General features: G+C 30.9%; 1 protein-coding gene across 1 annotated transcript in view; it reads left to right on the forward strand.

Annotated features, from left to right (window-relative positions):
- LOC126737615 (protein O-mannosyl-transferase TMTC2-like) overlaps positions 1-17,258 on the forward strand; it is a 251,233-nt gene that overhangs the window by 9,982 nt on the left and 223,993 nt on the right. Inside the window, exon 2 of the mRNA XM_050442592.1 lies at positions 16,630-16,967. Within this exon, the coding sequence (XP_050298549.1) occupies positions 16,630-16,967 (338 nt within the window). The remainder of the gene's footprint in view (positions 1-16,629; positions 16,968-17,258) is intronic.

The following is a 17,258-nucleotide window of genomic DNA, read 5'->3' on the forward strand; positions in this document are numbered from 1 at the left end:
TTTATATTTATTCTACATGTGAAAAAGTATGTGATATACATGTATATCTATAACAATTTTAAATATGTATCAGACGACCTTAAGTTGATAGTGCCTTAATAACGAGAGGAAACGGTATTTTTATGGTTTGGGATAATCTTCAATTCCCCAACCTGTATATTCATATTAATACATGTTAAATACATACAGAGAAGTGCTCTTATGTAAGCATAGTTGCATAGTGCCCAAATCTAATAATTGTTTAGTGTGATTTGTGATACGATAGTAATAATATAGCAAAGCTTTTGTGCTACTGGGGAACATATATGTAATTACTTGTGGTCTCGCAACCTAATTTACAATAATAACATTGATTTTCCGCGGCCAATTTCATCCTCTATAGTTTCCGGAATTGAATGAAACCAATGCTCCCTGTCTTGGTAATTAACGTATATTGTCTGGATTGTATCTATAATTGAGCCTTTGCGTATTGTATATTAGTTAGACATATTTGTTTCAACCATAATTTTAATGTATAATGGACCTGCAGTCACCATTATAGGAAACATTATTATTAATGTAGTCAATTATTGTTAACTAACGATCGTTTCAATAATAAAATTGCAGAAAGTCTATATGGCTCTATACTGTATGGGGAACAGCAATAATAAATATTGTGGCTCTCCCACTACTAAGTCTTTTAGATTACCACCTAGAGTAAGATAAGAAATAAATAATATATTAGTCAACATCAAATATTTAAAATATTTTTTAATAACTCACAGCTATTGATAAATTACTATTAAATTTTTATTGGCTGCTATTTGATCTCATCTCTTTATAACCCTGAAATAATTTCTGGGAAATTCTTTTTTTTTTCTAAAGAAGTATATTAGGTAAATAATCAAAATATAAACCAAGTCTATACAACGCAACGATACTACTTCTATAAATGAGTTTGTCTCCTATTAACGAATTACATTTGATACGTTATTCACTTTAAATAAAACACCAGTGAACACCCAAATTTATAAAGGTACTATATAATATTAAAATCTTTAATATTTGGCTATATAGGAATATTATGCAAAACGGAAATAATTAATGTTAATTAAGTAGGGTCACAAAGGATTTGCCTTAGAGATGAAACGCGGCTAAGCACGTTTGAAGGCATTAGTGAACATTATTCTGGTCTGTTGCCTTATTAGCAAAGCTAATAAAGCACAGAGCTGTTCAGCCAGATACGTTTTGCATACTATTTTAAAATTCCCGTTTGACGGTTTTTGAGCTTTGTAATGATGAAAGATATGATTTATGGGAGCATTTGTGTTTCGCCTTTTATGGTAATAAAGAAATTTATTTTATGTTTATGAAAAAAATGTATAATCTAAAAAACTGATATGAGTTTTATGATTCGAGAACCTTATATAAATTTATCATGTTACGTTCATAATAAAAAATCACAGCTAAATAAGTGAAAAAACTGTTTGAAATAAAGAACTTGTTTACCACTTAAAGGAGTTTAGTATGCAAAAACTTGTAAATCACAAGAGAAGTCAAAGTATACATAATATTCTATTTCAAAGGCCTTTTGACGTATTAAATCTCTAGCCTCTCAAGTTTCTGTTGCTAGTACAGCATAATTTCAGTAAGTTATTGATTTTGGTATTTTATATGGTAAAAAGTCTTTGGGAAATATTGAATTCAGTTTTGAAAATATTATAATAGAAGTGAAATTTTACGGGTAACATATTTTAAATATTTTTATTTTCAACTAGTATACGAAATTGAACTAAAACTGTTATTAAGAAAGAATAATAATTAGTATCAGTTCTATTGGTCTTGATAATCTACATCATCTATTATCACGACCAATTTTACTTACTTCATGGAAAAAAAATTGACACTTAAAAGAGCGTTAATTTTTGTAAATTGTTTTGATAATTCAATATTAATTTTAGTTTTTTAACTATATTGAATAAAAACCACTTAGATAGGATACATTTAGGAGCATGATGCCAATACATGTATGTAGCAAACTGATTTAAAAAGATGGTTTATTCATTTAAAACGAAAAAATTTTAATATTTGCTAGGAATAGATTAGTTGTTGTTACTACTAGAGAAAAAGATACATCATCGACCTATATGTATCCACCGTCATATGTGTGGACAACAGACTAAGTACCCTCTGAGCTTCACTACTCGTGTACGCCCCTGCAGAGATAATAATATAAACTAGTTATTTTATTTATGATTAGTTATTAAGAATATTGTTTTAATAAAGACTGTTAACTTTTTAGTAAGATCAAATGATTGACACTATCATAAACATTGCGTAAATCAAAAGATAAAATTCAACTACTTCTGAAAACAAGTAACTAGGCTTCCTATATATTGCACCGACCGCTGCGGTGCTCAAACTTTTTCACTTGTGTACGCCCTTACGAAGATAACTTTAGCAGTCAGTTATTTATTTAATTGTTAGTTTATTTATTACATCAATCAGAACAATTTAATTTTTCACCTTTTTTACTAGAAGCCTAAGATCGCTGAAAAATATTTGTTTTTTACAGGCAGTTTTAATTATTTACACAATACTGGTCAAATCCTATCCAAGCCTGTTTAGTTGCGAAATAGACTTACAGATTTCAAGGAATTTTGCTAATTGATTGGATGGATTTGAAGATCCCAAGCAACATATCATCGTTAAATATAGATTTTTATTAATGATTTTTTAAAACATTTTTGGTTTTGGTATATTTATCAACCGTATATGGTCAAGATATATTTATTAAACTGTAGAATATACGTATATCTTATACGATTCTGTTTAAAAAAGAGAGATAATTTCAGCATTTAAAAAATTTGTCACGCGATTTACATGTCTAGTTTTTATGCTTTATTACTACACCTTAAAAAATTCTTCTGGAAAACCACTGTTTTTCATTAATACAACCCTTACCCCCCACCCACCCCAAAAACTTGCCCAGTAACAAATTCTATTGAAAAATCAGCGTTTTTCGTCCATAATATCCAATCTAATAGCGCTATTTTTATATTAAATATTTATTAATATACATATATATAATTATATAGAATTTAAATAAATAAACTGTGTTATTAGATTAGGTATTAACGACGAAACCAGCTGTTATTCATGCGTATTATTTTGGATAACAATAATTTTTGAAAATAATTTTTTACTGGTAGATTGTGTGGGGTGGGTGGGAGGGTAAGGGCAGGGTTAAGGAAAAATATTTTTTTTTTGCAGAAAATAAATGCCTGAGGAAAAAATGCGTTTTAAGAAAGTTATAAGTAATAAAAAAGCTCTAGTTTTTGCATATAAACTTAACTAAACCAAAAACTTAACCAAAAATTAACGTTTATTTAAATATCGTGTGTTGCTTGGGATTTTTGGCAATAACAAAATTGATACAACCCACACTTTGAAGCACTATATTTTTGTGTATGGGTCTAACAGCATATCTAAAGTGTCATGAAAGGAACTTTATCTGACACGTGGATTAATCAATTTTAAGAATTGGTACATTGCAGCCATGGCAATTATTACTTGACGTATTTTCTAATTCACATATAAATTTTCTCACTCATTAAACAGTTATTATATAATATCTTTTTTTAACAGTTTGCTTTTCTTTGCACATTTCATACTATATTATTTCATACGTATAATCAATAATCTACTTTTAACTTAAAAACGTTTAACACGCAATCAAATTCCTTGACGGTTAATAATTAACTGAAAGGAAAATTACATATTAAGCTAAGTAATTATTTATTTATATCAGTTTGCTTGCTTTGTTGTCAAATGGTATCTATATATAGATGTATATGCTTTAATTTCAACAGAGCAACTCAGTTGGACATGACGTCGATTTATTCGGTTGGCGGGAATTACCGATTTGCAAATCAGGAGGCGGAATCGCAAGGAAATCCAGACAAATTGATTTAATTTGAATTGGAGACGTCTGAAATGCAGGAAGCGAGCTGTAGAATGGACGATAATAATTTATTACCGCCTTGTCAAGCATCCATATCCAATTCATTTCAGTTCGATTGGATTATTGCTTTTTCTCTTTACCTGTTGACAGTTTATCTGTATCACGAGCTTATTTTATTCAAACTCGCTACTTTAGTTCGACTACAATAATCCGGCAAATGGAGAAGATAAACAGTACACTAGTTCTTATAAAGTACGTGATTATCAAACATGATTCAATGTTAAGTAAATATTTATATCTTGATATACTCTATAATTGTAAATATAATTGCACTGCCAAGAAACTTTTTCTTCACGATAAAAAAGTTACAAAATTCTTCTCTATCCTTCTTTACCAAAGCACTTGAGATTCTGGCTTTATTGTTTGTTTATAAACCTTGTAGAAGAGCATCAATTACGTTACGCTAATTCCCAGGGGTGATGCTCCCATCCTTTGTAATCAAAAGTTCCATCTGGGGCATATACTAATGCAGACTCTGTGCGAGACATTATAAAGTTATGTAATACACATATACGGCATAACTCGAATTATTCTTTTTAAAATAATTCCACCCTTCTTAAGTTAATTTTTTGGCGTTTAATTTCTCTTTTTTGAGAGGAATGGGATCAATAACGTTTTTGACGTCCATTTTGTTCCAAATATTTGGAAAAAAAATATTGTCTAAAATGTAAGGACAACCATCAATAGAGGAAGTGAAACAGAATAAATTAAATTTTTTAAGGCATATTTAGTTTTACGCTGTTAAAAACCACATCTATTTAGGTTATGCGTTAGATAAAAATTTTATAATTGTAATAAATTTAAAAGTGTAATTACTGTTTTGTGACAACATAACCAAAGAACATAACAAAATGTTTATGAACTGAAGAAGTAATATTTATTTATTGCATACCATCCAATGTATTCTTTGTGGTTTTTATGGTTTCAGATTTACTAGAAATTTTTGGTTTGTAAATATAGATATAAATAAATCTGAGTTATAAAAGTTAATGCAAAAAAAAATTGAAAATATTGTTAAAATTACAAAAAAAATCAAAAACAAAATGCTTTTTATTGTATGCTGTGAACTACACCAACAAAATATTACCTAATTATTTTATGAAAATTTAAAATATGCAATGCTCAGTTTACATATAAGATAGCAGATCAAAATTTGTATTGCTCTATAAATAAATAAGCCATTATTCTTAGCGATCCTATTCAAAATAAACATTTTTAAGTAAAATGTTCTTTTAAATAAATTATATATTTTCAATGAGACTCACCAACAAAGGATAAACGTTTAATAACGTTTTCGTAACTTTATATTAACATAAAATGGATATCTACATTTAACATATACACAAATACAAAATATTGTTAAATGGGAAGCGCATCCATTTAAGTTATGCGGTGTAATTACGCAATTGTAATAAATTTGAAAATCAGAAAACACTTTTAGAAAATCGACCTACCCATAAAATAAATTTTAGCTATAGAAGGTTAAAAAGCTAATGTAGGCATCAGCAGAATAATATGTGCTAATTTCCCAAAGTCCTTTTGCTTTAATCTATCATAGTCTTTAGTAACTTAATTGATTTTTAGAAATAGCAGATATTATTAGGTATCATTTCACAGGTCATCCATATATATTTCTAAATTACAAGATTTATTTTAATTTCATAACTTTAAATTTACACATAATTGATACATAAATTTACCACATACACAAATACAAAATATTATTAAATAGTAAGAAAATCCTTTTAAGTTATGCATAATTAATCCAGATTTCACAATTCTAATAAATTTGAAAATCAGAAAACACTTTTGGAAAATCAAACGTTGAAAAGCGAACGGAGGCATCAGACCTGAATAATATGTGCTAATTCCCCAAAATGCCAGTTCAATTTTGAAACTCTAGAGGCGTAAATCTCTTCGCTTTAATCTATCGTAGTCTTTGCTGAATGGTATTGTTGATTTTTAAAAATAGCAGATATTATTTGGCATCATTTTATGGGCTGTTGATATTTTAGAAATAAATAAAAGATATATTTCAATGTTAAGGTGATTAAAGCAGAACAGGAATATTATTAGAGAGACATTTTTATTTCTTCGATTCATACATAACAAGACTGAATGTTTATTGCAGTCAAATTTAACAAAAATAAATAAATCTAAACTTAAACTAGCAAAAAATGACATAACAAGATATATACTAAACTATAAGCAAAAACTGTAATCATATTCATTTAAGTTATGCACAAAAACCCTAATTTAAAAAACACCCCTGGAATTAATTTCGTAAGATAAATTACAGTTAAACCGGTAAACTGAGTTAAAAGTAGATGGAGACATCAGGCCTGACTAATATGTGTTAACTCGCTAAGATCCTAATTCAATTTAGAATTGGTACAGGCGCTAATCCGTTTCCTTTAATCAACTGTGATCAAGTGCTGAGTTATAAGTAAAAGCTAATAATAAGTCCTAATGAAAAACCACTAAAAATATAATATGTAGTTAACAATATTACGCTCTAAAATATTTTAAATTTAATAAAATTAATTAATGCAATTAGAGTGGTATTAAAAAACAGCCATAGAACCCACTGCTAATTTAAAATACATGCTTAAGGTTTATCAACGCCTAATCGAATGGCATACCGAGTTTCTCCATTTAGATAACTGCTACAATCTTGCTTGAGCCTAAACGACTTTTTGCATGCAAATTACCCGTCTCTTTCTCATTTACTCCCTCTTATTTAACTCTGAAAAATGTTAAGTTTGTTCAAATGTATTAGATGAATAAGTTTTTAATGCTCATTTGCTAAGCTTATTAACTAATAGAAAATTCAAAGATTTTCCTACTGATGTGTACTGATTTTAAAGAAAATGAATGTCATAAGTTTTTTTTTGCGAGTAAGTAAGAAGAGTTAAGTAAATCCTAATTAAAAGAGCTTAAATGTAAGTCGCAATTAACTTATTCTTTGGAAAGCGTTGTTGAGTGTGTTTTCGGGCTTTTAGCTTAAAGCAAAAGTCTTCCTTGAAAAGTTATTGAAAAAAAAAGTAGCAACTGTTGCAAATGCTGGCACGTACGCACTTCAAAAAAGAAATCTAACGACAAAGTGGAAAAAAGGAAATGAGAAAGGAAATGGACCTTGCGTGAGAAATATTATTTAACTTTATGCCTGCCTAAATTGCCAATGATGTCGGGATTGAAAAAATCCTCACATGTTTTTGGAGAAAAAGTTTGTTCTGTATTTTTCCTTAGACACCACTTTAAGCCTATTTATTGATTAAATTACACTATGGGTGCTATAAATTTTAAGTAATATTTAAGAATGTTTTTAAGAGATTTCGCTTGATGTTAAACAACCTTTTTGCTTTTTAATGAAAAATAAAATCAGAATATTGATAGCATTAATGGGTTTTTTCAAACAAAAAATTTAAAAAATGTATTAAACATTATTCTAAGTTCTTCAGTATCCTCGGTATGATTCAAAAATTGTGTTTTTCTATTGCAGTTTTTCCAATTACGTACAAAAACATTAATTTTATAATAATTCGTTTCTTAATTTTAACCTGCGTTACGGATATAGGTCCTGGCAGAGCCGAAATCTCGACTTTTTCGGACACATTCCTGTTTCAGTTCTTTAATATCTTCGGTTCTATTACAAAATATATTTATTATATTTTTATATATTTTTCTATTGCGGTATAATTATAAGATTAAACGAACTTACCTAAGTGAAGTTCAATCTTAATTATGTTCACGCCTTGCTTGAGTGATCACACTGTAGTACATCATACGCTGGAACGGCGCACGAACCGGTATCAAAGCCAAAAATCGATAACCCCCCGCTAATAACCCACACACTACGCCGGCAACCCTCAGTTTTTATTTGAGGTTTTATCTCAAATCGGTGATCACAAGGGTTGCGAGGATATCACGAGCGTAATATAATTTGGGTGAGGCGGGATGTGATCACTCAAGCAAGGCGTGAACATAATTAAGATTGAACTTCACTTAGGTAAGTTCGTTTAATCTTATAATTATATTCACGCCTTGCTCTCATGATCACACTGTAGATGTTTAGAGCGATTTGAGATCTCTCTTTTTTATTATCTATATACTTACACTGCCATAGGGATAAATAGTTCTATACACAAGAGTTAAAAACATATTATATTACTTCCTCTGAAAAAAAAATCAAACCAGATTAACAAAATATAAGTAAATAGCTTATAAATTAGGAAAAAAAGACAAGGGTCTCTAACCTATAATAACAGTATATAAATATTATACTATTTTACTTAGGAATCAAATCCTAAGTAATTATTATACAAAATCGAACTAAGTATGTAAATATACTAGGATACAAGCAGCCTAGCGATCATTGCTTTCTAGGACTGAAGGGAAAAAATCCTCTTTATTTACAACAGTTAAGTTGTAAAAGTTAGCAAAAGAATTTGATTTCGAAGTTCAACCTGCAGTATTTTTTGCAACCTGCAGTAATTAAGTCTAAACTCAACCCTTTACTTTTCGCTAGCGACATAGCAGAATGTCTAGTACTATGTGCCGACAATATTTCGGTGTTAGTTCCGCTTTTTGTAAGAGTGACCTTAATCCAACGACTGATAGACTGACTTTTGGATGCTCTGTACGATCTTTTAAAGGTTGTAAATAGTTTTGACACATTCCCTCTCAGAACAGAAGTTTTTTCTAAATAATCATCCAAGGTGGTAGCGGCGCATATATTTAAATCTTTTAAATAATATGAAATACGTAAAACTGGTTGTAACTTATTCCTACCGCTAGTTTTAATTCGGTCTTTAATTAAAATTTGAAAACCTGATTGATTTCTATAAATATTTTCCAGTTCAGTCAAGGAAATGTTTGCACCCGATGGGCAGTAATTAGGGCTAATAAGGTAGAAAGTTTAAATGTGAGGTTCTGTCGAGTTAAACTTTTGTTTGGATAGAGGCTTCTTAAGTACGTTAGCACAACAGATGGATTCCAAGTCCAGTTATATCTTGGTTTGCCTGGTCTCAAATTTTTAACACCCTTAAAGAACCTCTTAATCTCAGGGTCTGAGCCTATTTCTGATGATATAATTAAGGATAAAGCGAACCTGGCACAATTTAGAGAGCCGTGTGATGCTCCTTCTTGGAACATTTCAGATAAGAACCTTAAGATAAGTTTTGTACAGTTAGAATATACACTGGTGTTATTAGTAAAGCAGAATTTCCACCAAAGCTTCAAACTACTGCTATACTGTGCCATGGTTGCTCGGGAGATTGATGGCATCATAATCTGTATGGTTTCCTTTGTCAATCCTCTCCTTCTAAGGGCGCACCCGATAATATGGCTCCCACCAGGAAAAGCTTCTTCCATAGGGGGTGCGATTTACTATCAATAGAAATTAATAAGTGCTTATCAGGATTAAGGTATAGTGGTTTCCCTTTAATCAACTTAGTAAAAAGCGGAAACCAAGGTTGAGTCGGCCAAAAAGGTACGACTATGATAGCTGTCGCCCTACCACATATTAATTTTTCTAATACTTTCGGAACTAACGCAAATGGAGGAAACGCATAACAACCAGACTGATTGTCCCAAGAAAGGGTAAACGCGTCATATGTTAAAGCATCGGGATCCCAATGCCAAGAGATGAATGAATTATATTTTGCATTAAGTCCACTAGCGAAAAGATCAAGAGACGGAATTCCTAAGTTTTTACAAATTAGATTAAAGGCTGGTGAAGATAGTTCATATTCTATGTCCGTATTATCTTTTCTTGATTCAGAATCTGCCTCTTTATTAAGTTTTGATTGTATATAGGTTGCTACTACAAAATTATTCGATTGTTCACACCACATTCAAATTTTTTGTGCAACTTCATTAAGCCTTGGAAATCTAATGCTCCTTATACGATTAACACATGATAAAGCTATTTTATTATCAATATGTAATAAAATATTGCTATTTTTTACTTCACGCGCAAAACAATTCAAGCTGTAGAAGGCTGCTAACAGTTCTAAACTGTTAATATGCCAATGTTTCTCCACAGTACTCCACTGGCCCTTGGATCTTTTACCTTCACAATATGCCCCCCACCCTTTTTGAGAAGCATCTGAATATATTTCCATTACATAATTTTGGACAGGTTTAATAGAGTTGCTAGCAGAAAGAACATGAGAGTTCCACCACATCAGGTCATTTAGAAGGAACTTAGGAATTTGCATTATACTCTTATATGACTCTTCGGATCTTTCTATGGCTAAATACTTTACACGCTCAATATTTGTGTAGTACATTTTCCCATATTTAAGTGCTGGAGAGGCTGCAACTATTTTGTCTACAAATCTAGAAAAGTATTAAATAGAACAACTTTTAATATCTAGGCTATAATTCTTGGCGTTTATCTAAAGGAAGTTCAATGGTCATTTTAGAGGTATTATATACAAAATCCAAAATCTACATGATTTACTAGGTGTAAAACTAGACTTTTCGATATTGACTATAAACCCCAATTTTTCCAATACTTGTCGAGACGTTTTAACATTATATAAACAGTCATCGTATGAATCACCAATTAACAAAAAATCATCTAAATAGACTACTGATAGTAGATTTTTTGATCTTAATAAACGGAATACGGGTTTTAACAGCTTTGTAAAAGCCATAGGGGCACTATAAAGACCTAAAGACTATAAAGGTAAACATGTATACTCATAATTATGATTTTCAAATTTAAACCTTAAATACTTTCTATGGCATTTCGCTACCTTTATGAGATGATATGCGTCTTTAAAATCTATAGATGCCATATATGAATTGGAATACAAAAATTTTTGCACACATCTGTGATTTTCCATTTTAAAATGCTGAGTCATCACAAAGCTATTTAAATTTTTTAAACTTAAAATTAAACGTTTTTTACCATTGTGTTGAGAGTTTAGAAAAATTCTGTATAGAAACTGGTCTTTACAAGGCTTACGCTTTCTAACAACTCCGATTTTTAGCAGCCTAAATAATTCTAGTCGAATATGTTGTCTATCTGAAGCAGACCAGCTTTTATTCAAACAATAAGACATCTTTCCTTTGTGGTTGCTCCGAGGGGTCTGATAATATCCTCCCAGAGTTGTGTGCCTTCTACGAGGCTGCGTCAAGTTTTTTGTATCCATTCTAATATGCCTTTTAAATGAAGATGACTTCGCCTTTAATTCCTGTCCGGATTTTTCAATCTGTTTCGAGTTCGGTCATTTATATTAGCACCAAACAACCATCCATCTAGGTCAACATCTTCAATAACTGATTTCAAATATTTGTCTAAAGATGTACAGATTACATTCTGCCTAGAAACAGACTGGTCATGGTGAATATCAGCTAAAAGTTTAGCCCCATCACAAATTGCCTCTATGGCCTCTAGATTCATTCACCTTCCACTGACATGAGAGAAGCAATAGCCTTGGAAAGAGCAGCTAAGCCAAATCCCATCTGGGATTGAACCTTTTCCAACCTAAGGTCACGTTTTAACGCCGTGTCATTCACAGCTGCTTTAACTTCCGGGTTTAATTTAGGAGGAATGGCAGCAGTACAGTTCCAAGGAATTTTCAGGTCAACTTCATTAAGACCTTTTTTTAACAAAAGCTCCCATTGCTGTGCTACGTCTGCTTGCAGGAGAATCTGAAAAACCACAATAAGGTGAATAATACAGAATTTTAACAGTAATCATGGTCATGATTGTGCAGTATCATATTCATGGTCCTCTAGTCAATTTTAATCAAAATTGCTAGGGATATAAAAAATGCCTCCCTTATTCAAGAGTACCCATTTACGTTCATCCTCTGATGAAGTGTCAGATGGTCATGATTGTGCAGTATCATATTCATGATCTTCTAGTCAATTTTAATCAAAATTGCTAGGGATATAAGAAATGCGTTCCTTATTAAAGAGTAGCCATTTACGTTCATCCTCTGATGAAGTGTCAGATGGTCATGATTGTGCAGTATCATATTCATGATCTTCTAGTCAATTTTATTCAAAATTGCTAGGGATATAAGAAGTGCCTCCCTTATTCAAGATTTACGTTCATCCTCTGATGAAGTGTCAGATATCACTTTTTTCAAGCGTCGAAATTTCTTTACCGATTCCTTCACCAATTCGTTGGGCAAGCTGGATTTTTCCGCTTCGGAATCGGAGCAAGATTGTGATAAAGACACCCAGTCACGAAACCGACCTCGTCCTCGATCCTTTCTATTTTTAGAATTTCCTTGCCTCGAGCAGGTAGAAGAAGGGGTGGAACTCGAGGGTGAGCGGCGGCCACGACGTTTACTGTGTTTTATGACGATCGGAGATATATTTTCCTTTTCCAGTTCATGTATTTTCCTTTTTAATCTTCTAATTCTGCGTTTCTTACGAAAGCTGTCGGGGGACTCACTGCCTGAAAATGATGAAGAATTATGACGATGGCGTCGATTAGGCATTTTCACTTATTACGAACAAATAGAACCGGGAACCGGACGATACGACCGTATTCAAGCGCACGAAAATAAAAACTGAGGGTTGCCGGCGTAGTGTGTGGGTTATTAGCGGGGGGTTATCGATTTTTGGCTTTGATACCGGTTCGTGCGCCGTTCCAGCGTATGATGTACTACAGTGTGATCATGAGAGCAAGGCGTGAATATAATTACGTATGAAAACACTCATTTCATAATATTTTTTTGCTTAGTTTTAAACTGCGTCAAGGATATATGTCTTGGGAGAGCCAAAATCTCGATTTTTCTACCTAATTCCTATGTCATCGTTTCATTTTCTTAATAGTTTCTGAATGGCTTGCAAATTGAGTTTCTTTTCTTTAGTTTGTTAAATTATACCCGAAAAATATTACTTTATTCCCATATTCTTCTAATTTTAAGACTAAGATAGGGATATATAAATGAAAATTTGACTTTACCACCTTTTTCTATATTGCCGTTTCATTTCCTTAATAGTGTCTTATAGTATTTTTCTTACTTATACTTACTCAAATAGTATTTTTCTCCTTTAATTTGTCAAATTATACCCGAAAAATATCACTTTATTCCCACACTCTTCTAATTTTTAGATAGAGATAGTTATATATAAATGACAATTATATTTTTCCACCTATTTTCTATATCATCGTTTCATGTTCTAAATAGTGTTTGGATAATCTGGAAATGGTGTTTTTTTCCTGTAATGTGTCTAATTATACCCGAAAAACATCACTTCATTCCCATCCTCTGTTAATTTTTTGACAGAGATAGGATTTCAATTTATGCAGGTAAAATCTGTAAAAAAAACTGTTCTAAATATTGCAAGTCACGTAATTATATGTTAAGGAATCATATAGTTCAAAGAATAAATCGCATTTTTGGGCTCAAAATTAAAAGTCAGTTTGGTACTTTTCGAATGCTGAACAGGAGAAAATCATAGGGATACCCTAAGTTAAACGTAGTATGATGAAAATTTTTTTTATTTTATGACTTAGTCAGATCTTATTTATTGTCTAAGGTTCCTAAATTAATGCACTAGATTTCGCACTAAAGACCTGAGTTAACCAGACCTGTAAGCTACACATATGATTGAATGGGTGAAAAGAGCACTTCAAATTTTTAACTAGGTTATCTAAAATGCATCTCTGGTTCAGTCTCTTAAGTTTTGTTTGAAGCAATGATAATGTTGAGGTCGATTACGCCTCCGTCTTTCTAACTTAATTATTTATTCGCTGAAATTTTACCCTTGCACCGATAAAATGAACAATTTTAAATTACGCGAAATCTTAGACAAATTAAAAACAGAAGTCGGGCGTTCAGAAAGGAACTTTAGGGGCAAAGTTTTCAAAGATAATAATCACCTCGAAGCGAATTGGGTTTTATGTTACTTTTCGGGGCATCTAAAACTTTACATCAAATGTCATATTTTATTATAAACCTTGAGGTGAATTACTTGGTTTGTTAAATAAAAATTATCGTTTAAAAGATAACTCCACTATATATTGCTTACTGAAATAAAAGCAGGTGACATGTCAACATGTATTCATGAGCTTATAAAGTAAAATTATACAAAGTTATATAATGCAAGGTAGCATGTTAATCTTGTCATGTGGAAAATATGTGAAAGTGGGGCAAAGTATCATTAAAACGAATAAACATTTGCTTCTCTAATATCCAGCAAAATACAAACATACATATTTGTCACACTTCAAAAGGGTTTGTGCCTTTGTAGCTATTTTCTCCAGAATATTTCCGGGGTAGATATTTAAATTAACTTTGTTTGCTCTGGATAAAATTTTCGTTAGAAAATTTCAAGAATGTTGCTTTAGCGGTTATGCTTATAAAGGTATTTTGAGCATTTGGCCCCTAAGCTTAATTTACCTAAAACATGAAAAAATTTAAATATAGTTAACAAACCAGAAATATTCAGTTTTTAATAGAATTTTGTGTTTTTTTTGTTATAATACAAAGTTTATGTATACAAAAAATTCCAGAGTTCTATTTATTTAAAAACGAATAAAAATAATATTTATTATTGAAAAATAACTTTTTTTTATACAAACGTGTATATAGCGGAACAACAAAACAAAAATACCCCCGCTGTTTCACTCATTGATTGCTAATAAAACATGTCGAATGTTGCAAAAATGCGACGCCAACACGAACTAAATAAATACAAGCGTGGAAAACTGTTCGATGAATACAAATAATAAACAGCAAGAACCCCATTAAATAAATGAAATTTTAAGGTTTTTTTAAGCCATTAATTTTTAAATTTTGGTATAAACGTTAAAATGAATGCGTTAATCTTTATTGGATTTCCATTTTTTTTTGGGTTTTAATAGAATAATTAACAAAAATAAAAGTTTTTCTTACATTTAATGATAACTATATGTTCCTCCTTCTTCATCTTTTTAGCATAAGCAGCTAAATATTAATATCAAATGAATTCTTCTAAAAATTAAGTATTAAAGACACAATAGTTTTTTCTTCAATGTTATATTTAGCATTAATTTCAACACATAATTCAAGTATCATATAGTATATACGTTGATAACATAAATCAACTATCAATCCAACTATCAACTTCTTCATATTGTTAATTTAGTTAAAGACAGTTTTCAAATATTACCAATAGTACTTTATTGTTAGCAAGTAGATTTTTTAATATAATTTGTATTATGTTTAATTCCTGGCTTATCATGTTTCTCTAAATATTGATAATTATTGTAACAAACATAATAAAAGCTATAATACCCAATATTTGGTTTTGTTTTTAAATTTAGTAGATTCATTTTTTATTAAGAGTTCTTAAGTTTGATGTTAAATTTAATGTGTATGTAAAACCGTATATTTTAGAATAAATAACGATTACACATTAAAAAAAAAAATGCCATTTGAATAAATTTTCTTCACAAATTAGCTACTCACTATGCATAACTCTTAGTGATTGTAGTAACATTTCTTTGATTTTTGAGTAATTATTAACCTTATTCAGGATAAGCATTAAAAAAATTGCTTCTTGCAGTTTAATAAAATATTAAACTAATAATGAGATAAACAGAAAAAATAAGCTGCACCTGCAAGGAGTAAGGCAATAGAATATTTTTTCAAAAAACGTTTAAATTCCTTAAATTTGCTTAAAAGCTAGGCTCTTACAGACATTTTGTTATTTATTAAATAACGTTACTCACGTTGCTTACAGTGACTCTAAATGTTCACATCACAAACTAAATGGAGTTGACTCGTGAACACTTTCGTGTAATGAGTTTTATGACTTCGATATATTAAGAAAAGAGTGTATCGATCCACTCACATTTACTTTTAGCGATAAAGCACCAACGAAACGTGCATGATCCCGAATTCAAACAGCAATCCACTGTAAGGGTCTTTCAAGACGGGCCAAATCCCACAAAAGGGATTCGTGGATGGGATACATCGAAGCAAATGATTGCCTTATTTTTACATATGGCTACGTATATATAACCTTAGAGCAACGTAAAATGGTAAATTCTCAATGATACATAAGCATTTGTTTACTAAAAGTGTTTGGAGAGATACGAAACGAGAAGCGTTGGTACACATGGGTTAAATTAATTACGTATTTGACTAGCTCAAACATTAAATAAAAAGGTTATCAGTAATAATACCGTACGGTCCTGATTTTTACTTATTATAAGCACAATCTTCAGTCAAAGTCTTTTGGTGCCTAAAGAACCTTTATTCCATTTAAAAACCATATTTAATTATTCAAAATATTTTAATACATTATTTAAAATACTTTAAGTGGATTAAGCAAATAGTTTGGTCATTTCCAATAATAAACTATTGTTCTTTTATTATTAGGCTAAATTAATAAATAGTAACTCTCGTATTAAACAATAAGTACTGACGACTTCAATAGACTAAAAATTATAGCCCAAAATATCATTACCTTAAGAAGTTATAAGATGGCGGCATTGATATTGGGCTAGAAATGTCGTAATTAAAGGAGACTGTTTCTTGAATTCATAGAATAGAAGAAAATACATTTTTAAAAATCACAGAAAAGTTAAAAAACCGCAATTTGGTCGAAATTTTTCTTACAATGATTATCTAAAATTTCAAATACTTACCTTCATCTCTTTTTAGGCGAGCAATTCTTACCAACCCAGACCTGTTACCTAAAACTCCATGGATACAGCTACTACAGAATGACTTTTGGGGTACGTCGCTCACCGACAGTGGCTCGCACGGTTCCTACAGACCTCTAACTGTACTTACTTTTCGGCTAAATTACTTAGTCGCGAAGTTTAACAGTTGGGGATACCATTTTGTGAACGTGGGGCTGCACTGTTCGGCAACTTATTTGCTGATTAAAGTAGCACGATTGATTTTTCCCCGAAATAGGAGAAACGTAGGATCTGTACTGTCTGGGATTTTGTTTGCTACGCATCCGATACATACGGAGGCTGTGGCAAGTATTGTTGGTAAGTTATATAAGTTTACTTTTAAGTTTTTTGAAGAAACTCGTAATTTCGATCTTTTAATTAGCGTCATCATAGCTACGAGGTCAGAAAGCTTAGTAACATTCCCAGTTTTGCTTTTTTTTAATACATTTTTAATAAAGCTTCAGCATTTGCATTTCCACTTGTCGAATAAACAACAATGAAAATAATTTGAGAATAAAATAGAAATTTGTTGAAAGTATATTGTAAGGGAGGTGACACTATTATGAAAAGTAGTTGCTATGTTCTTTTATAGCCATACTGGCTCCAATT

Source organism: Anthonomus grandis, chromosome 6, assembly GCF_022605725.1.
Source record: "Anthonomus grandis grandis chromosome 6, icAntGran1.3, whole genome shotgun sequence".
Lineage (NCBI taxonomy): Eukaryota > Metazoa > Arthropoda > Insecta > Coleoptera > Curculionidae > Anthonomus > Anthonomus grandis.